This window comes from Pundamilia nyererei, unplaced genomic scaffold (genome assembly GCF_000239375.1).
Source record: "Pundamilia nyererei isolate P.nyererei 1_Seehausen unplaced genomic scaffold, PunNye1.0 scaffold00077, whole genome shotgun sequence".
Classification (NCBI taxonomy): domain Eukaryota; kingdom Metazoa; phylum Chordata; class Actinopteri; order Cichliformes; family Cichlidae; genus Pundamilia; species Pundamilia nyererei.
Genome location: NW_005187478.1, coordinates 342094 through 364759, shown reverse-complemented (window position 1 = coordinate 364759; position 22666 = coordinate 342094). Strand labels below are relative to the sequence as shown.

The following is a 22666-nucleotide window of genomic DNA, read 5'->3' as shown; positions in this document are numbered from 1 at the left end:
AAACAGTCATGTGTGGAAAAGTCATGGATCACAATTGAAAAGAGGATATATGTAAAAAGAAAAATGTACTTTATAAGGTTCTAAAACAGAACTAAAGTAACAGTGGCAGGATCAGGTAACCCTGCATTCTCCTTTATTTGCGCTGCAATAGGCACAGGCTGCTAGGGATTTCCCATGATGCACGTAGTGTTTCTTCCTCCAAACACCAAGGATTTTGGACCCTAAACTGTATATTGCTCTGGAAAAGGTTCAAATGGTTTCTAAATGCAGTGGAATGGGAATTGAATGGTTTGATGTAAATCAAATATCACTACATTACAGCAAAATAAAGTAACAGGGAAATAAAAAAATAAAGTCAAAATTATGATGAATGATATTCAGAGTATGAAACCAAATTTCTGTGTGTTAATTGAATATATATTATGTTGGAAGGCTCAATGTAAACAGGTGTAAAAGCAAAAATGTCCAAAACCATATCATATAAAACTAAAGAGATGTTTGATCTAAATAGTTATTTACATATACAATGTTGGTCCCTAGTCCCATATATAACCTACTCTGTGGCATTATAGAGAAACAGAATTACAAAATTAACAAGAAACTAACAAACATAACACAAATACAGCTTAAATGGTACAGAGGAAATTTACAACAATTATAAATGGACTGGATTATTATGAGCCCACCGTCTTGCTACAAAACTTAAACTTACTTGTCTTCAACATTGCACTGGTAATGTACAAAGAAAAACAATCTTCTTTCAAACTTAAAGTATAATCATCATTGTTCATGAAAAATTAGTTTTGTCTTTTTTTTTCTTTTTTTTGGTCATGTCTGCTGGTAAAGTTTAGAACTGTCTGAAACTGTTGACATTTGCAATATGTTGTATATAAAACGGGTAGGTTTAATAAGCTATAGTAAGGTGTATTAAGGTGAACTCAGCCCTTACCTTTTCTATCAGTAATTCTATATATCGTTAGCTTCATAGCATAAGTGCCTAAGTCATTTTTTTGTGATGACATAGGCAGACGGACAGGATGATGCAGCAGTGGTAGGGGAGTAAAGTTAGGCAAAAATCTCAATTTGACCAAAAAATGACTTAGGCACTTATGCTATGAAGCTAACGATATGCAAACTCTGTACATATAAAGCTTTGAGAGTTTGCTATAAAAATTAGACTCACTTTAAACGTGATCAATTTTAGCTCAGAGTATCTTTTTGAAAACCCTTAAAATGTGTTCTTCCAACAGGGACTTATGAGTTCTGGTGGCTTAAACAGCAATAATTTATGTTGGATTTCTTCTTGAGCCCCAAGGCCACCGGGGAGCAAAGGGGATGAACTGCAGTTTAACCCTCCATCAGGTCTTTTATGCAGATATCGACCTGTGTGGTATCCACAGAAACCTCAGAATCTCAGCTAAAAGCTCATATAAACCATTTCTACAACGACCAAACGCTAAAGAGCAGTTACATAATTTCGCAAAAGTTCGCTAAACACAAACAATGGAGGTAAGAACTCACTCGACTTCGTGTAACCGGATAAACATTGCCTAGTTAGCAACCAGAGATCTCACAGATTCGAAATCTGCAAGTTTCACCACGCTCCGACCAAAGTTCATTGAACCAGTGGCAAAGAAGACCACAAATATGCATAACTTTCCATATGTGCTAAAGCAGAAAGCCGTTTAGCTGAGCGTTTTCCTGCGCTGTTCCCCACCAATAGCCGATAGCTGTAGCTACTGATAATGGCGGTGCTAACACAATGCATCAGAGCCACATCAACAATCCCCATTTTCAGCCAAGTTACAGTCACATTACTGGATTGTGTCTTACTTTTAGGGTCATGTGGAGTTTTCGACTTGCAACTTCTGATTGGAACTGATGTGAACATGGCATAATTACAGTGATTCTATTGGCTCAAACTATTAAAAAGAGGTGTCAATCATGCAAATCAGCCAATAGAAGCTGAAGTTACAGCCCCTCAGAATTTAAGGCACCAAAACCTATTTAAACTGTCTATGGCGCACGGCAGAATAGGCCGTTGGATGTGAGTGTGTGGGTAATTCTTCAAAAATATTCAAAAAACAAGCATTTTTAGACATGCAATTGAGTTTAAATAGTGTCTGCTGTTCAATACCTCAAAAATTTAAATTCACACGTGGTGTCAGAGTGTGCCAAAATTGGACAAACTAGACAATGTCTGAACATGTATTTATTTATTAAAAGCGCAATAATTTTTCACTGTTTCACTTCAGAAGCATAAATCTTTGCACTTTTCATATGTTGATTACTGGTTTTATGAATTTAAATGTGAACCAAAGTATATTTTCAAAGTGGTTATATGCTAAAAAAATAACAAATAACTTGAGGAAAAAAATCTACTTACTTTTTCTGTGTTCCAGCCTCAGTAACTTTGACACAGTAACATCCGTTGTAGTATTTACACCTCTGATGAAATCTCACAAATGTTAACTTTGTTTTGATACCAAGATTGTTTACACAGAGTTTGTAATTCCAGAGAAACACTCCACTCATTTTGGGCATGTCTTTTTTGAGCAGGAAGCTCAGAAAGCCCCTGGTGGCTTAACTGGTTATTAACTGATCTTTTGTTGCTTCTTCTCTCCCTTTCTTCCAGAGTCTGTAGCTCTCTGCTCAGGGACAGTCTTCTGCAGCCCTTCTGTGATCACAGGCCTACCTGGCATTTCTCATCCATATCCTTCTTCTTTCCATTCACCCATCTTTCCCCATTATGAAAGGCCTGTCCAGTAGCCGGGGTCACCATCATGTGGTCTCCTATGAACCATCATATGATCCACTGGGTCACCATGTTGACCGCAAGCCATATTTGATCAGTCAGATGGACATGCCTGTGCCCATTCCCATGCCACATCCAGCTGAGCTGCCCTACTACAATGCTCAGCGTACCTCATACCCCTCTGACAGCAACAGCATCGTCCCATATGGAACCTTCCCCAGGAGGTGCCACTCTACCTCCTCATCTCACCATCCTGAGGTAAAGGATGAGTGTATGGCCATGGTACCATATGTAGGAGGAGGAGGAGGAGGTGGTGGTGGAGGAGGAGGAGGTGGAGGAGGCTATGGGGGTAAAACACCCACTCGGGTACCAGCAAACTTTGTGGACCCGTTTGAACGTCAGCCATCATTTTCCAGAGATGGCTACCATACATTGCAATACAAACGAGGGGTGCAGGCCCACAGTGGGGGGATGGGGGCCAACAACAACAATGACAGTCCAGGGAGAATTCGCCATCTTGTCCACTCAGTCCAGAAACTCTTCACCAAGTCACATTCATTGGAAGGGCCACACCACACACAGTCCTCCAAGGGGGCCAATAATGGGAGTGTTAATGGTGGTGGTGGTGGCGGTGGAGGAGGTGGTGGTGGTGGCTCGAGGGCCAGCCCAGAAGGTGAAACTCCACCAGTGGGAGTGCGCCATCGGAAACGCAGTAAGAGCCGTGAGCGCTGTAGATCAGCAGAGCCCAAGCATCGAAGCCACCACCACCACCACCACCAGCTCCACGGCTCAGCATCTGCTCCAGGCTCTGGATACTGGAGCTCAGATGACAACCTGGAACGGGAGCTGTGTCTCTACCACCCTCACCACCACCAACCTCCACCCTCACCCTCCCCCTCCATTTCCCCCTCGCCTATTGCCATGACAATAAGCCGGTATCCCGGCAACAACCCAGACAAGTTCCCCCAGACTCCCCTCCCCAGTCTCTCCTCCTCGCAGTCCCAGCAGTACTTCATGATGGACCCTTACGGCACACTAAACGAGCACACACACACCCACGCACACCATGGCCACACACACCACCATTCTGCACTCAAAGCCTCCCGGAGCAACAACGATGTGAAGTATGCAGCGTCGACAGCATGTGTGCCAATTAGTGGTAGCAGCAATAACAGCGGTGGCGGTATCGGTGGAGGAAGTGGCTCCTTGCTTCCAGTGGGTCTTGTGGACGGGCCCCTTGTGAAGAAAGGGCCATGGTCATCAAGCCTAACGGTGAGCAGGGCCCGAGAGGTCTACACCAACAACAGCAGCCACAACCAGCCACGAGCCAGCGCAGGATCCGGTAACCTAAACCTAGATAGAGCTCTAGTCAAATCTAAGGGCAGTCAGCAGCAGGAGCGCGCTTGCCATTTCTTACAGGTAAATAATTCCTCCCCAACCCCCATTCAAATCCAGTCAATTCACCTTCTCCCCCCTCTGTTGATTCCCTTTTCTCCACAACTTACTTTTTTCCATCAATGCTTCCTCTAAGTCAGTGGTGTCCAGTCCTACAGTTCCAGGTAGACAAGGGCAAACCAAGTGGAGTCCATAAGTTTGTATTTAGTTTAGCAGATATGTGACAGGTTTTTGCTCTATCAATGCCAAAACAACTGGGCACTTGACAGCCCTTTTGAGAAAAATCACTACAAAGACTTCATGAACTCTTAAAAGATTAACACATAAGTCATAAACACTTCTCTTAGATATCTAACTTAATAATAAATAATGTAATTAATTATCATAATATGTGCTCTGTCAATCAGGCACTGTATGACTGATTATTTGTATTCAAAAGTGGGAGAGCAGTAGAGTGATCAAAGACTGAAACTATCTTAAATAAACTGGAAAATAGATTTAATGACAGATATTTCTGGACAGTTTAAGAATGCTCCTACCATGGGAAACCCAGTCGTCACAAAATGATGAATAGATGGCAGTGATGGAGGACTTCAGCAAGGGCCTTTCATGCAGGTTAGCTGAAAGAAACATGACATGAAATATGTTTCAGTTTAGGAGACAGGGTTTAGTAAGCGATTGCCTAGGTGCTTTGAGAGTTTGTATGTTCCTATGTTGTTTGGTGTTTGGTTGGAGTGAAAACTGCAGATTTACATGACTGGAAAGTACTACTGAATATCACTGACTATAACTGATGGCACACTAGAATAATGAAGGCTTCGCCACATTCATCAGTTTACAACTCTGAGAACCTTTTGACAATGTAAAAAAATATCATATTTATACCACTTATACTATTATATTTAGATAACCCTGGTATTTTCTTCTTTTAAATCAATGACTTAAATACAAATAAATCATTTTATTGAATTAAAACTGATTTCTTACAAATACGATTAGGTGTTTTAGAACATATTATTTGTAAATTGAGAAATCTGACTTCATGAGTGTTTGCACAGAAATGCAAGTAGTGGTGATAACTGCATCGTCATACTGATAAGTTCAGGACACATAAGAGCTATAGTTACTTGCTTCTTTTACATTGAAAGCAATAACAAGTGGAAGCTAGAAACCCCCCCTAAAAGCTACACCAAACACCACCCATTTACATGCTGGGCTTTAAAAGTAAATAAACAAGCAAACCAATGAAAAAGCAACAAGGATTTCAAAATCAGACTGAAAACTGTGAAGATCTACTGCTAAAAAGACAAAAAGTACTCTGGCATTGATGTTTGTTTTTTGTCCCAACCAATATTCTATCAAACATGCGTTGCAGACCGGGACAGCAATATACAACATAACACGATTCTTTAGAAAGTTTACTTCAGGAAAATGTTCATTAAAAGAAAATCAAAAGAGCACACATGCGTATGTGAGTATTGGGAAGATAGGGAACACCACCAAAGACAAATCAACCGCAGGTCACTGCTTTAGTACTTCATTAGCAGTCTTAATTTGGGTTTGGGCCTGGTTATCTTTGCACATAATAGGAGCACTTAAAAACAATCTGTTAAACAACATTAAGAAAAATCCCACACTCACTAGTAACAGTGCAGTATGTACTCAGAGTCAGGTGATATGGATTTGTTCTAGTGTGTCCAGACCTTTAGAGGGAACATTACTCCCTACCACCAGTCTACTACTCTTGTCTCCCAAGAACCCCACTGCCACCTACTCCTCTTCTCTACCACTTCCCTCTCTGCCTTTCCTCCACTCACCCAACCCACTCCCACGCTTCCACCTACCTTCTTGCCACCCACCAACCCACCTCTACTTCCTTTACTTCCTCTTGGTTTGGAGAGCCTCCCTCTTCCTTCTCCTCTTCCTCCTCTATCCTCCTTTTGCGTTGAAGAGAGAAGTAAGTGCAGAGCCAATAGCAGCCTTACTCTCTGAATGCTAGGTAATGACATGAACTCATGAAGAACAACATCCTTTCCTGTTTGTAGAGTTCATTTTTAATTTAGTAGTGTTTCCCTTCCTGCCTCGCTACCAGTTACCCTGACTTTCTCAATATTTTTTGTTGGATGAATAAATTAATTTTGCTGTTATTTGAAGTGTCGTGTTAAACTAAGTGTTGGGGAGGTATTTAACGCCACACAGGGAGTAGAAGTGTCTGGCAGTTACCTAATGGTGCTGCAAGAAAATGTTTTAATGTAATTACTTGATATATACAGTACATTCTAAAAAAAAACATATGTAGCAGGATTTGTGCTGCTGGAAAATCTGACACCATCCAAGAAGCACTTGGTTTGGTGCAATTTTCACTTTTTAATATTTGCATCGAATATACGATCATATTTCCGATCATTTTTACTATACTAGTTGTGTACTCAGATTTCTTGGTGGCAGTCATTCTCCAAAGTGTATGAACTGGGATATTCAAGTGATAAACAAACATAGCATTCAGTGTACCTGTCTACAGACACGTCTACATCAAAGACCCACAATGGCCAGAGAACAATGTTGCAGATGACTTTTCTATATGCTGTTCAGTGTCAAGTTGGATATCATTAGCTATTTGTGCCTTCATTTCATTTCATGTTGAAGAGCAGAACAAATGACATCTTATGGCAGGATGAAGACATCAGAAACAGACAAAAGATGATCTAACCACAACACAAGCCTAGTCATTAATTAATCGTGTTGCTGCATGACTGGGACCTCCAAAGTTGTGATCGTAAGCATAACGTGCACATCAAAATCTTAGTTAACCGGACAGCAATCTTTTTTGAAGCATTCAGATACTCACAGCCCACAGCTTATAGTGTATGCCACGAGTTTTTTAAAATTTGGCTTAAGGACATGTTACATATGAATATTGCTAACAAAAACCTTGAGAGGCAAACTATGATAACTGAATAGTCTTGATGCATGCTCAATCATCCAGGTAAGTAAATCTCCAAAAGTTGATTCTGTTCATCTGGACGTAGCGTTTTGTGGGAGAGACGTACAAGCTTTAGGCAGTCCTTGCCAAAGTGGGTTAAAACATCTAAAACGTCTTTGGCCAACCCACTTTTAGTCATTGTGCAAATGTACAGTTTATAAGGTTGGAAACCTGCAGTCAGCTGAGACTGAAGAAGTCACCTGGATGAGTGACGAAATGTTTCTCCCAGTGAAAACGCTACGTCCAGATGAACAGAATCAACTTGTTGGGATTTCCTTACTTGGATGGTTGAGCATGCAAGGCATTTCATACCTGGCATTAAAACACTGGACACAGTGTCCACCAGTGTTAACAGAAATATGTCTATTACAATTTCCATCTGCACAGACTAAATGTCGGAGTGCAACATGAGTTGAATTTAGTTACCCGGCATATGGCTAAGTAAATGTAGGGTTAGGCTAACCCTAACCATATACGTTATTTGACAACGAAAAATCTAAAATGTTGATGTGATTGGCACTGGGCTGCTTTTTGTAATTCAAAGGGACAGAGATGAGTGACCTGTAAAACCTCAGGTGACTGTGTTATGCCTGTCTCAGTAATTCCATCTCAACATCAGTAAAAGGTCTGACTGCCACTGCTTAATATGAAAAATAAGGTATGCAGAAGTAGACCCACTTCAAAGTTCCACTGTGTAACTGATAGTTAGTTAAATAACCTCCCCAGTACCTGCTTGTGTTTATGTGTTATTCTGTTTTGCAATGTGGTATAATCTGCAAGTGTGTTTGTGTGTGTGTGTGTGTGTCGATGCAAGCTCTTTGTGGCTGCATTATACAGTCTGACACAATTACCAACAAAGTTGTGAGCATTCACGCTGCTAAATACAATACTAAACCCCACAATCACAAACTTTATTTTTAGAGCTTTCTAGATTTGTAATCCTTTGTGAGGTTGCCCATTACCTTTTTAAGAAACCAGTGAATAATTCCTGGCAACACAATGTATCTTAGTTCTCTAGAGGAACAATCGTGACCCAAGCTGAGAAGACAAATGTGGAGACAAATCACCGTTTTAAAACCATTATGCAAAGATAGAGGTCAGCTCATAGCCAAACCCACTGTGGACACATGCCATTCATTTCTGGTTAATCAACTTGAAGATTAGTAGTAAAGAAAATACTGAAACATCAGTAGGCTAAACAGGTGCATTTTGAAGTATTGCAGCATTATTACATTAGATGCAATTGTCTAGATGTAAATATTCCACATAGCTTTGTGTGCTGGCTCACTTTTATCAACAGGAACAGACCTTAAATAGGGACTGGCCAATCAGCTCCATAGTCAGGATGGTCCTATCATCCCCCGGTAGGACTATAGATAACCAGTATTGTTGGGTGGCAGAGGAGGCTGTAGCAAGAAGGACCTGATGCTTAGCAGTTTGATGACAGTCATTTTTATTTGCAATGCTTTCTGCTCTTTAATCTACATGCAACTTTTAAGCTGTCCCCTACAGCTCACTCACACCACACAGCTCTCTCCTCCAGGCCCGGCGGCTACTGAAATAGGTAAGGTGTAGTTAGTGTGATGAATAACAGGTGAACCCACCGCTCAGAGGGTGAAAGGGCAGACCAGGAGGTAATAACGAACGGAGTCAGCCACGCACTGGATTTTCTCCAACTGGTGCCCCAGATGCTGTACCTCCCTCCATCCAACTGCACTTGTCTTCAGGTTGACTGTAAGCCCCATCTGCCTGAGGGACTCCAGGACCACAGCCACCCACTGCATATGCTCCACTCAGGTGTCACAGTGGATGAATAGAATAGAATAGAATAGAATAGCTTTATTTTCATTATATGACATAATGATCACAGTTGCATGTCCCTTTAAAAATCCATACGAAATAAATAATTTAGAGACAGTACATGAGCACCCCCCCCCAAAAAAAAAAAATAAAAATAAAAATGTAAAAGTAAGATGGCTGATGATGATCAAATCACCCAGATAGGCACCAGCATATGCACTGTGTGGATGCTGCACCCAGTCCATGAAGTGCTGGAAAGTGGCTGGGGCTCCAAACAAGCCGGACAAGTGTGATGACTTGATACAAATCATACAGAGTAGAGAAGGTCATCTTTTCCTTGGGCTGTGGAGGCAAGGAAATCTGTCATTATCCCACAATTAAATCTAGTGTTGCGAAAAGGCGAGCAGTGCTAACTGGTCCAGGAGCTCATCAACCTGGGGCATTGGGTAGGCGTCAAACTTTTATAGGGTGCTCTACGAGACTGGTACTTGTAGGGGCTAGAACACATCTGCAAAATGCTGTTGCAATTGTTTAATAATAATGGATTGGATTTATATAGCGCTTTTCAAGGCACCCAAAGCGCTTTACAATGCCACTATTCATTCACTCTCACATTCACACACTGCTACGGTTGTAGCCACAGCTGCCCTGTGGCAGACTGACAGAAGCGAGGGTGCCATATCGCGCCATCGGCCCCTCTGGCCAACACCAGTAGGCGGTAGGGTAAAGTGTCTTGCCCAAGGACACAACGACCAGGACAGAGAGCACGAGGATCGAACCGGCGACCTTCCGGTTACAGATACGCTTCCCAACCCCCTGAGCCACGGTGGCCCATGGCATGGTTTGACATGGTCATCGCAATAGCGTCACAAGACCGCTCCATTGGAAAATCCTCCAGGGAATTATCAGAACTGGTGGGTTCTCCCATGAAGGCCCCGCTGTTTCCTCCTCCCCAGAGTCAGCGTTAGATGACCTCACATCACTGCTGAGCACAGCAACAGACCCTGCATGTCCCTACTGGCCACATTCGCACTGCCCCATTAACCTACTGAACTCGATCCAATCTGTTCCAAAATTCAAAGGGTGCATCAGGCTTGAGCTAACTACGGCCTTCAGTCTATGTGTTGTGCCTGACATAATTAATTTCAACCGGTCCCATGGGATATTTATGAATGTCCACATGCACACACCTAACCACCACCCACTCTGCCTCCAGTAATACCCCTGGACTAATTAGGGTTTGGTGGACCACAAGGCCACCAAGGCCTGGCATATACTCCCTTGGCACCTTACCAGTACGCAGTCTGTCTCTCTTGGGACCGGAGGACGGTGTCAGAAGGAACATCTGTCCCACCTCCATTACTGGGCAATCCTGGCAAATGTGTCCTGTCATGAAATCTTTTCCTCAGGGGCGGGACTGGTCGACTTCCACTGGCCACAGCTACTCTCGGGACTGCCCCAGCTGCACCACCAAGTGATCTTCAGCTAGGGTCACTGCAGTTTCAAGGCTCGCTGGCCAGTGATAGCCGACCCACTCCGCTCTGCTGAGAGCCCCTTCACGAACTGTTCATGCACTACCACATCCAGCAGTCACACTTCTTTCAGCATGGGGTTGGGCTGCAGCCTGCAGTGTGTGGCATCGTGCAGCTGCCCGGCGTAGGTGAGGGGCCTGTCTCCCAACCCCAGATGTTCTCAAACGAGGCCCTTGCCTGGGTGGAGAGGCTGAGGGTGGCCACCTGGGCCTCGCCTGACAGCAGCTGCATCTAACGTCTGTCACTCGGCTTGGACCCGCAGTTTCTTCCGCACCACCTCCAGCTCCTGGTGCATCACTGCCAACTCTCCCACCATCTGTGCCAATGCCTCCACTGCCCGGACTGGCTGCTGATCCATCATACTGAGCTGGGTTTCGGCACAACTGTAGCAAGAAGGACCCGATGCTTGGGAGTTTGATGTCAGTGATTTTTATTTACAATGAAGCACACGCAGCTTTGCAGCTGCCCTCTCCAGCTTACACACACCATACAGCTCCCTTCTCTGAGCCCTGGCAACTACCGAAATAGAGAAGGCATAGTTAGTGTAATGGATAAAGCTGTGCCAGCCAGCCTTCCCTGGCACTGTCCCCAGAGCCCGCTGTTCCACCCCTCCCCTGCAGCTGAACCACAAACCACACCCTGCTGTAGAGGTTAACGTGTAGCCATTAGTGTAGCACTATCCACACTCCATAAAGCCACATTGTGCTTTATGGAGTGTGGAGAAAAGAAAAAAATAAAATACGAGCACATGCATGTGAGAGAGGAACACAAACAGTGGGAGTTTATTTCTCATTTCCAGCATGAAGTTTACTCATCGACATGCAACAATGAAAGACTTAGCTGACCACAATTAGGTAGCATACCTGGATAAATAACAGCTAAAACTGTACTCAATTATAAGATGTTTATGGTGCTTTATTTTTTTGTACCTTAAGTTCTAACAACTTGTCCAGATACCTCACCGGTTTGTTCTGCACTCTTCACTGTGCCCTCCCCACACCCTCACATTTGAACTAAAGAGCATGTTCCTAGCATGATCACATTATGGTCTAATAAAATAAAAAAAAACCCAATACAACAATTAGAAATATTCTCCTATTTTCCAAATTGATAATGACAATGGATGCCCACAAATGGATCCAACACAAAAGTGCAAGCTTGTACACGTGTTTGTTGCAAGTGTCAATATTTGTGGAAATACAACATGAAATTCTAGAGAGGCAGATTTAATTCATTATGAATCCGAATGAAATGATGCTACTAATTTAACCTGTGGAAATGGGCTAAACATCACCTTGATTGTTGAGCTACTGCTGATCACTTGGCTATTGTCAGCCTCCCTGAGCTCATTGTCCATTTCTTCTATTCATAATAAGGGCCACTATCCAGTGCTGTGTGCTATGCACTTTAAACAGGATATGACCTCAGTGCACCATCTTCCTATAGGTTTGTTAGAAAGGGGAGCAGTTTTCATGAAAGTTCTGCTTGTGTCTTTTTAAAAAATATAATTTTGTGTAGTGCAATACCCAGACCTAGTCCACACGGGTGACATTTCCTGCTGAGCTAGATTTCACAGATAATAAGTGGGATTTTACAGGAACTCCTGTTTGAACTTTGGACTAAGTCAGCTTGAATTTAATATTCGTGCATAGTTACAATACTTTCACATAAGGAAGATTACAAATGTGCTTCATGAGCGTAGACAAGCCGAATCAAGTCAAAACCAAACTAGAGACAAGGGCAAAAGATTAGCATGACTGGGAAACTGAGGAAAAGCTACGTTTGTCTTACATGCAAAGTCTTGCTGTTAAGTATCAGCTACAAACAGCTTATCAGAGCTGCTCAGTTAGCTGTGTCAAAAGAGCACATTAAAGCTGTCTCCATTCCTCTTGGCTGTATGTTCTGTTCAGCTTGGGTGCTGCTTGCACTGTTACAGTACCTGTTATTTCTAATACTGCTGTCTTAATCTATCAAAACAGTGTTGCCAAGGAAACAGTCTACATTTCGCAGTAAAAAAAACCCCACAGTCGATGCTTAGGACACGCAGTACATATTGAGTCACGGAATCACATGAACAGGGACTTCTTTATTCATTTATAATGTTAGTGATTTCATTGTAAATGCTTAGAGACGCATCACATTTCTGACAAGCAGCATCTGCATTAAGCGCAGTCTAAACTATCAACTGCAGCAATTCACTATTCCTCAGCCATTACAGCAGAATGAGTGTTGAGCTGCACTGGAAGTGAAGTCTGTGCGTGGGTGAGAAGCACTGCTGCTGCTGACTGCAGCTGGTTCTTTCCTCGCATTCTCTTTTTTTAGCCAAACTGCTCATTTGTGTGTCTTTGACGTCACACACATACAGAGAGAGAGAGAGATATTTAGCTCAGCAGATCTGTTCAGCCTCTTTCCCTGTGTGATTCATATATAATTAGTCAGAGTAGCAGTACATTTCTCCTGCTGTCTGTCTCTGTTATTGTCTTTCAAATTCTCACACTCTGGTCTTAAATGTGAAGGTGGTAAACACAAGTTTCATGCAGCGCCACACTACATCTACACTGGCCAGCCATAATATTAAAACCACCTACCTAATATTGTGTAGCTCCCGCTTGCGCCACCAAAAGATTTGTTGACAACATTTGGGGCACACATTCTGGATGTCCTCTGACCTCTGGCACAGGGACATTGGTGGGTGTCACCAGGTCAGTGCTTTGAACTCTAAGTCATGTGCACATTTCCTTGATACAGCAGACGCTTGTGCAATGCAGAGGTATGCTGGGTCTGCACACCCCTACTTCAGATGTCATCGCATTTTAATGCAACAGTCAATGTTATTCACTTTGCCTGAGACATTTTGGTGCTATATCTTTCCTTAACATAGTGTTATTATCAGTTCAGGCCCAGGTTAATAATGACCACCTCCAGTGCTGTTGGCCAACAATGTGCTGGTGGAAACTGTCCTACTGTTGGCTAAAGACTAAGGTTGAATGAATGAAGTGGTAGAGAGTAGTAGAGAGAGTCCCAAGGGCAGAGAGAGTGGTAATTGGAGCAGATTCCAATGAACTTGTTAAAATGAAGTAGTTAAAATGTAACCCAGTTAATGTAGTTGAAATGAATAGAGGTCTGAGGAGGTGTTTGGAAGGTATAGTGTTAATAAGAGAGATGCTAGGGACAGGTGGTATTGGATTTTGTAAATATTGTGGAGATGACTGTGGTGAACACTTACAGAAGAGGGATGAACAGAGGGTGGTGCACGAAGGTAAATTACAGCTGCAAGAGTTAGGAGACCGCAAGGTCGTGTCAGGGGAGAATGTAGGTGTGCAACATCAGATGGTAGACTTTAGGATGACTTTGGACATCACGAAGAGGAAGAAAGTAAAGGTAGAATCAAGGATGAAATGGTGGAAGTCAAAGAAAGAAGAATGTTTCACAGAGTTCAGGGAGGAGTTGAGACCGACTCTGGGTGGTAGGGAAGAGTTATCAGAAACTAAACAGGTCGGGGAAGTCTGTTTCGTACATCCTCTGGACAGAAGAATGAGGACAAGGAGATTTAGTGGAGGAATGAGGAAGTACAAGAAAGTATTCAAAGGAAGAGGTTAACAAAGAAAACGTGGGATATTAAGGAAGCTGAAGAAAGTACAAAGGAGTACTGAAAGGCTAGGTGTACGGCAAAGAAAGAGGTAACAAAGGCAAAGAAAATGGTTTATGTTGAGTTGTATGTGAGACTGAGTATTAAATAAGGACAAAAGGACTTGTTTCGACTGGCTAGGCCAGGAGTGTCAAACTCCAGTCCCCAAGGGCCGGTGTCCTGAAACTTTTACGTGTGTCCCAATGATCCCAATGATCTACTAAAATTAGTAGATCATTAGCAAGACCTACTCATGTTACAGCAGCTCATGAGTGATGAACATGGTGCTAGAGAGGTACATTTTTCCAAACACTTACATTTATTTAAATTTACTTGAACAGGGTTAGGGGTTGCCACCTCAGCATGCAGTCAAGTTCTACTGCATCCTCAGCACTTTTAAAACAATATTACAAACCATTGTTAATATTTTGATTTCAGAAAGATTCTTTCTTTTTTGTAAATTTGCATATTTTGCCCAGTTATTTTTTTGTGTTACAGTTTCTTCTCAGTGAGCAAGCAGGCCCTCAGGTCAGGCACATACAAACACACATGCACTTAAAGGCACATATACACTCTGTTATGTTATGCATTAGCACACTTCTGTGTTGACAGATGCGTGGTTTGGCCAAAGAGAAATGCCAGACCAGTCTCTACACATATTGTCCCATGTTGATTACCCAACAGACTGTACTACTGCAGTGAGAGAAATCTGTATGGATGATGTGTGTTAGAGAGATATAAAAAGGAAATGCTAGCCATCAGTGTAGTACAACTGTGTTTTTGGTCAATATGTTTTGTTCTTTATTGTATTAAATGTTGTTCTGCATGCTAGCTTGGTTTCATGTACCATCAGGACAGTTTAGTTAGTCAGTGTAGTGGCTGGGACTTGAACAGCAGTGGAGCAGATCCTCCTAACACTGTTCTTTGTCCTCTTGGTGTGGTCATCAGGTACCTCAGGATGAATGGAGCAGCTTCTCTCCTCTAGGGAAGGAAGATGACATCCCCTGTCGGAGGATGAGAAGCGGCAGCTATGTGAAAGCCATGGCTGAGGATGACAGCGGAGATTCTGATGGAAGTCCCAAGCCCTCTCCCAAGATCCAAGCTCGGCGGGCCAGTTACCTGAAAGCCACACAGCCATCACTGACTGAGATGACCACTCTACAGTAAGCCCCTCCATTCCTCATTGGTTTATGGGTGACATACTATAAGAAACAGAAGGACCTGTACTTGCAAAGGCTTCCATTAGTAAGAGTTGCACATAGTGAGAACAAGAAATCGTCGAATTTCACCTGAAAATTAAGAACAAATTGTGGTAATGATAAAGCATCTTGCTTCGAAAGCACGGGTGTCAAACTCCAGCCCTCGAGGGCCGGTGTGCTAAAACTTTTAAGTGTGTCCCGGCTGCGACACACCTGAATAAAATTAGCAGGTCATTAGCAAAACTCTATAGAACTTGACTGCATGCTGAGGTGGCAATTCAGCCATTCACTTACAATTACTTAAATTCGCTTGAGTAGAGTTAGGGGTTGCCCTCGAGGACTGGAGTTTGACACCCCTGGAAAAAGGTAAAACAAACAAAGAGACAAAAAATGTTAGGAGTGGGGAAGAGTATTTTTAAGCAGCTTAGGAGTTTCTTAAGTAGAGTTCAGGTTGCACCCCTCAAGGACAGCAGCTTATACCCTAGATGTGTCTATAGTTTGTGATGGTGATTTCCTAGACAATTGTTTCTCTACAAGGGCACACCTGTTCCAATCATTTAATTCAATAAAATGTTTACAAAACTCCAAATACGAAGTGTCTTGATGCATGCTCAACCATCCAAGTAAGGAAATCCACAAAAGTTGGTTCTGTTTATCTGGATGTAGCATTTTCAGTGGGAGAAACGTCTTGTCACTCATCCAAGTGACTTCTTCTGTCTCAGCTGACTGCAGGTTTCCCCAACCTTTTAAACAACATATTTGCATAATGACTGAAACTCGCACCACTGGCAAACAGCTGTGAAGTGAACGTGGCATGTCTGTTATTGCCAGATGGGCTGGCCTGAGTATTTCAGAAACTACTGGGATAGGGTTTACAAAGAATGATCCAAAATTGAAACTATCCAGTGAGCACCATGGTTTGCTCATGGCCTGTTGAAAACTGTTTCTGCATCAGTAATATGTTTTCTTTGTCTGTTAATCATGTGAAACTGCACATGATTATTTGCAGCTAGCAGCTTGTTAATGCTCTCCATCAAATCCAAAAACAGCATGTTAATATATGAAGATCATAAAGGCTCCAAAAGTGATCAGATTATATTTTAAATATTAGTTCAGTTCTCTTGTAAACCCCAGCTGTCGATTGTAAGTTTAGAGTGTTTATTAAGATAAAAATAAAAGCGTTCCAACATCTCACCTGTTTGTTTTTATTCAGGCATACATGTAAACAATTTTTATTAAGAGAGAGATGAAGCTTGTGTTTCTGTCATGTAGTGATTATGCTCAACTGTATGAAGCTTATTAGACATTATGAAACAGGTGATGACAGTGCTTAAGATACTTTTTGAAATTTCTTTCTTAAAGAAATCTACTACATCATGTGTAATTTTTCTTATATCATCTGTCATTTTGTATTGCAAATAAATTGCATTTGGAGGGAAAGTTAGGCTGTGATGGTTTGATAAAAATGCTGAAAATGGAGCTGCTAGGCAGGAGTCAAAGACAGAGACTACACAGATTCACGGATGCAGTGAAGGAGGACATGCAGAGCGTTGGTTTGACAGAAGAGGATGTTAGGGATGGGTGAGATGGAGGCAGATCATCTGCCAAAGCCACGTCTAAAGGGAGTGGCATGATGGTGGTTTAGACAATGAAGATTATTCCAAGGTGGTTTGAGATATTTATGCACGCATACGTCTTATCTTTCCCATGCTACAGAGTCAGACGAAGACACAGTTTGTCTACCTTTACATTTATACCTGTTGGTTATCCGCATCTGATGCCACATATGGTTATGTTTAAGAGAGCCTCCTCTTGCTGGGGGTCTCCTGACCTCGACTCCCCTCAGGCCTGCTGTCTCCATTCCAAAAATATTCCAAGTCGCAGGGTCCACATATGTCTCACATGCTCCCCTATCCTAACCTTGACATGTGTACCTAGTTCTATTTACAGAAAACAGAAAGATTTCTTAAGCCTCTAAACGTGTCCAAAGACAGAAGTTTGTTATGTGTCCATTGGTATGTGCTTGTCTCTCGTGTGCGTCTCCCTAAGGCCTGTGTCTATATTGTGTGTTTGCATGCTTACACCTATATGAGGTTATCTGTGTACATAGGTGTGTGTATCTAGTGTAGTTGGTGAAAGGAAACAAGTCAACCTATAACAGTCAGACATTGTATATAACACCTGTGTTTGCAGGATTTCAGCTGAGCACTCCCCCAAACTGCAGATCAGGAGCCACAGTTACCTGCGTGCGGTGAGTGAGGTTTCAATCAATAGAAGCCTGGACACCCTGGACCCCAAAACCCTCCTCGATCCCAAATCACTGCTGTCCTCACCCCAATACCGCTCACGCAATGAAAGCTACATGAGAGCCATGAGCACCATCAGTCAGGTTGGTTGGCATCACTGCTGTCTTTATATTTACTGTATACCCTATTCAGTCATTTCACATCAAACAGTTTTGATGTCAAACCATCAAAGACTCATCTTTGAGGGTTGACACATCCTAATTCCATCACTGTATACCATTGCGGTTTCCTAGAATCCCACTGTTGCTGTTACAAAAACATCACGGACACGTGGACATATTTTTCCACTGGCTGACTTTTCATAGGTTCAAAAGTTGTCTTGAGCAATAGTTCTTCAGGCTTTCTGGAGATCTTTTAATGTTTATCATTGGACATTGTCTGCTTTTTCACTCGTTTATACTCAAATAGTTCAAACAAAACAAGGCACCTGACCCAAGAGATGAACTGATGTTTTGTCTAAACTTAGCAAAGAATCTGTGTTTTTGTATCATTAGGCACTTGGTGTCAAGACTGGCTACATGGCCGACAGGAGTAGGACCGAAATGCAGTACTCGAAATGAGAGTGTGAAAAAGTACCCGACAGCTCTAGGGATTCTGCAGATGATCCATGTTTTATTTCCCCTTGCAGTTGATGCACACATGCTTGCACACACACATGTGCGCACACATACATGTCTTTCATGTTGCTTCCATTGTTTCCTTTTCAGCATACTTCAGCCTGCTGTTTCTGCAACTCTCCTCTGCTTCTGGTTCACATCTTCCCGAAAGTTAGCAAACTGCCATTTCCCACCAAGAGTCATGCTCATAGTTCACAAACTGTATATCATGTTAAGGATCTAATACCCTAAATTTTCTTTAGAGCCCCATCATTAAACCTTGAAGGAGTATCTTTTGCCATGGATGTCAAATGCACCATATGGTGGGAAGATTCCCTACCCAGTGGTATCATGTGGTAAAAACCCATTGCTCCACAAGCAATGGTGATCACAGTCATCATTAGGTCCTAAACCCACACCTAACCTCCCAGAGGTTAGATGTTTCCTTTAGAGGAAAGGAAAACAGATTTTTTTTATTGCTATAGTTTTGATGTAAATCGGTTAACATGGTTATTTTGGTTTTTGTGATTAACTAGTTTAAGTCTTTAGACTAGGTTATGGTTGGGTTCATCACAAGTGATGACTTAGATCTCACATGGTTAAACAGTAATGGTGTTAAACATCCAATCAATCGCTGCACCCATGGCAACTGTTCTACTGATTGCACTGCCATTTAAAAGTGGCAGCAAATAAACTTTTCTGCAGGATCAACAATACTACCCTAAACCATGCGGTACTTTAATAATTTCAGTGATTTGAAATTGATTTGTATAGAGGTTTCCTCATTGTCCTCTAAATCTAAACTCTAAATTATTCCCTCTGTTTGTCCTTTTCTTCATTTGATTTCCATCAGCTGAGTGAGGTGGAAGTAAATGGGCAGATTGAGCAGGTATGTGAGCAGGTGTACAGTGAGATGCAGTCTCAGGCCATGGAGGCTGCCATGGACAGCATGGACACCATGGACACACTGCCTATGCCGGGATGCTTCCGGATGCGGAGCCACAGCTATGTAAGAGCGATTGACCAGGGCTGTGGGGAGGAGGAAGGAGAAGGAGGGAGACCACTGCTTCTGTTACCGTCCTCCCCACCACGTACATCTGCAACCACCGTCAGGACCATCCAGAGCAGCACAGGTAGGGAATTTTTAAACTTTTTTTTTTCCATACAAGGGACCACTGGGAGAAAACCCTTGGCTTTGAGCCTTTATGTTAATGAAAAAGTGTGAATCTCTTTCTACTGTTTGTTGAAATCTGTTGTGATATGATTTAATCACTTCAAATGCTGCTGAAGAGTAAATATCACTCATAAAGGGAAAATGGATGCTGAAGAATTGCTTTAAGGTCAGTGCTGTCTTGTGGTGAAGCTTTGAAGTGCATCACTGATGTGACCTTTGTTTGACCAAGGTAATATATTTTCCCATTTTCACAAAAATCCTGGCTTGGAGGAAACTAGAGGGAATTTTGTGCAGCGTTGAAAATTGTTCTGCATTGCTGTGGAAGTGTCACACAATTTACTTATTGTTATTTTTTTGCTATCACAAAAATATAAAAGATTTTGATTTCAAGACTGGTAGAAAAAATAGCTAATAGGATTTATTTTGTAATCAGTCTGTTGTGGTTAGTTATGTGGGGTGACATGCTGGCAAGGCAGACAACTTAATAGCTTTATTGTGGTCTTTTATTTGTCAACCTCACTGTAGCTTCTAGTACAAGGGTGTTACTTTAAAAAAGTAATTAATTACTATTTACTTAATCAATATTGTATTTAAAATACTTATCTAATTACTGTGTCTGAAAAGTAACTTAATTACTCAATAAGTAATTTAACTAAATGTATGATTGTTGGGTTTTTCTCTGTATGTATGAAGCGCCTTGAGGCGACTTTTGTTGTGATTTGGTGCCATATAAATAAATTTGAATTGAACTGAATTAACTGCAATGTTCAAATAAGTTCTTTTAAAAGCAAAACATGATTTAATATGAAGGTAACATGAGCAGAGAGTACAAACATGCTGAGGGATTGTCTGTGTTAGTTGAGTGAGACGGTCCAAAACTAATGTGTACACTTATGTCTGCATTTTGATTTGTTACATATGAACAAAATGATAGCAGAAGTGCTGCCACGTGTGTGGGCAGAAAGAGAGGACCGATGTGTTTTCAGTTTGGTAGTTCAATGAAAGACTTCAGTTAGTTAAGAGTAAGGCCAAAACAATGCGTTCACGTTTGCAGTTTTGTCTTGTTATACAATATTTGAAATAAAAACAAACAAACAAAGAAAACACTACACTTTTGGAAATGTTTGTGATTGTTTTCTTGTTTGTTTGGGTTTTTTGTACTACTTGAACACTGAAGTAGCCCTCACATGAGATGACAGTGCCAGCAGTGGCCCACAGTTCATTTAAGTTTGAGACCCCTGGTCTAGGAGGTCCTAACAGTTTACACACTGTGTGTTTGTTGTGTTTGTTTGGACATGAAAAAGTCCAAAGCAGACAGAGATTGGAGAGTTTAGTTTCACTTCCAGCATTAGCGCCCTTCCCCCTACTGTCACTAAATTTCATTAAATAATTATTAGGCATTGTTCCATGTAACTCTTAAGTGTTTTGCAAAAACACAAATAAACAAACAAATTAATAGTCCTCTCATTTCAAAGAGGGGATGTTCATAACATTGATCAATGACAAAGCATTTATGTGGGGCTGCTGCTGATCAATATTAAAAAGCTGGTGGGGGCGATGATACTCCCTTGTAACAGACCTTCAGCCTGATTTTCAGCATACAGGGTTTATGGAGACATCTTTGGGCCTGAAACACGGCTTCAGTTGGGGAAAATGTGGGCATCTGAAAACCCCACGTATAGACCGCTGAACCCACAGAAGCAACTGCAGACTTCTGGGAATGTTAATGCTTGAGAGGAAGCAGGTAGTCTACTCCCAACCATGATTTTAGAGCTTATCGAACTGACAGATAAATATGTTATTAATGCAATAATTCAAAAAAATTTAATTAAATAATTCAAAATCTGCGAAGACTGTGAGGTTGCCCATCCCAAACAAAAATGCCATTCTTATTTTTTTTCTTTGGAAAAATAAAGTTTTGTCCACTATTATGGTCATTTATGTAAAAGATTCTGGTAAGTACATTTTATAACAGCTTTCCTAGAAATTCTGGGATTGGAGGGATTTTTCCCAGATCCATGAGCAGCCAACGTTCATATATTTAGGTTTAGAGAAGCCAAAGACTTAGTGCCAGCCCTTTTTGATTTTGAGCCTAACATTATAGATGTGAACAAATGTGGTTAATGTTTTGTAGAAGTACAACAATTTTTACACAAACCGTTACTAGAAGTTTGTTTTAGTTTAGGTTAATAAACATTTAAAACGTTTTTTTAAAATAAAAACCTTCTTAGTTTGCTGAGGTTTTCATTGTTTCTCATTGGGGTTTTTTTATAAACAAGTGTTTTTAAATTAGGTTTTTCTACCGGTGTGCTGTTCAGTAAAATTAAAAAGTAAAGTAACATTTTAACAAGCATTCATTTTCTTGAATAAACTGATGGTTTGATAATGATTTGTTTACATAGTTAGAGCAACTTTTCTTGAAAAAGCTTATTATGATCATCTTGGTAGTTATGAAGGGGCACAGAAGCTTCTTAGGGGTGTACAGAATGATACATGTAATAAGTTAAACGTGGAAATGGTTAAAGACATTTGAATCAATTTCAAGTAAACCTTTGTGTTTTGCAACCCTTAGTAGAAGATAATGGTGGTTTTAAGTAACTGTTTTTGATTTGTTTTCCAAGGAAAAGTGAAAAACACGTGTTTTGACGTGTTTGAGTCCAGTTTAAAAGCCAGATTCCTGAAAAGTTACAGATTCTCATCAAGAATTCTTTAATTCAAATTTATAAGCTGGCTGTATAAATGTGTTGCAGCCTATTACATTTGGTTCTTTTGGATTCTTTAGGGCCAAGAAAGACACGGCTCAAAAGTGGTCTTTTTACTTTAAAAAATGATCCTTATTATACATATCTGGGATATGGAGACCTGAACACAAAACACACAACCCCAGGTCTGAAGCACAAACGGAGCCTAGGTATTTATATACTTGCTCTCTACGTCACACTTTAAGTTTCGATCAAACAGCCGAGTTGGTTTCACTTTCTAGCTGCAAAAGCATGTAAATTCCTGTCAGCCTGCAGCCTAGTTTTACACTGAAGTCTGGGCCTCTCTTATATAAACCAATATAATCAGCATATAAGCATTTAAGATCATATATTTATTACCTACACTCAAAAAAATGAAACGTTGACTTTAATTAAAATTATTTTGTCAACAGGTTCCACGAAATTGAATTATGTTAGTTTAAAGCAAAAATCTTTAGTTCATCTAATTTAAAAAAACTACTTAAGATTAACAAGACATATTTAAGACTAACTAAATCAAGTTATGTTGTATGAACATAGATGATATATTTTCAGGT

General features: G+C 41.3%; 1 protein-coding gene across 3 annotated transcripts in view; it reads left to right on the top strand.

Annotated features, from left to right (window-relative positions):
* Window positions 1-22666, top strand: part of LOC102194642 (disks large-associated protein 1-like) — a 167052-nt gene that overhangs the window by 85166 nt on the left and 59220 nt on the right. For 2 of the 3 annotated variants that reach the window (XM_013911989.1, XM_013911990.1), the window contains exons 2-5: window positions 2636-4174; window positions 15042-15256; window positions 17486-17681; window positions 19048-19327. In XM_013911989.1, the coding sequence (XP_013767443.1) occupies window positions 2750-4174; window positions 15042-15256; window positions 17486-17681; window positions 19048-19327 (2116 nt within the window). In that variant the 5' untranslated portion in view covers window positions 2636-2749. The remainder of the gene's footprint in view (window positions 1-2635; window positions 4175-15041; window positions 15257-17485; window positions 17682-19047; window positions 19328-22666) is intronic. The other variant, XM_013911991.1, reaches the window with a different exon arrangement.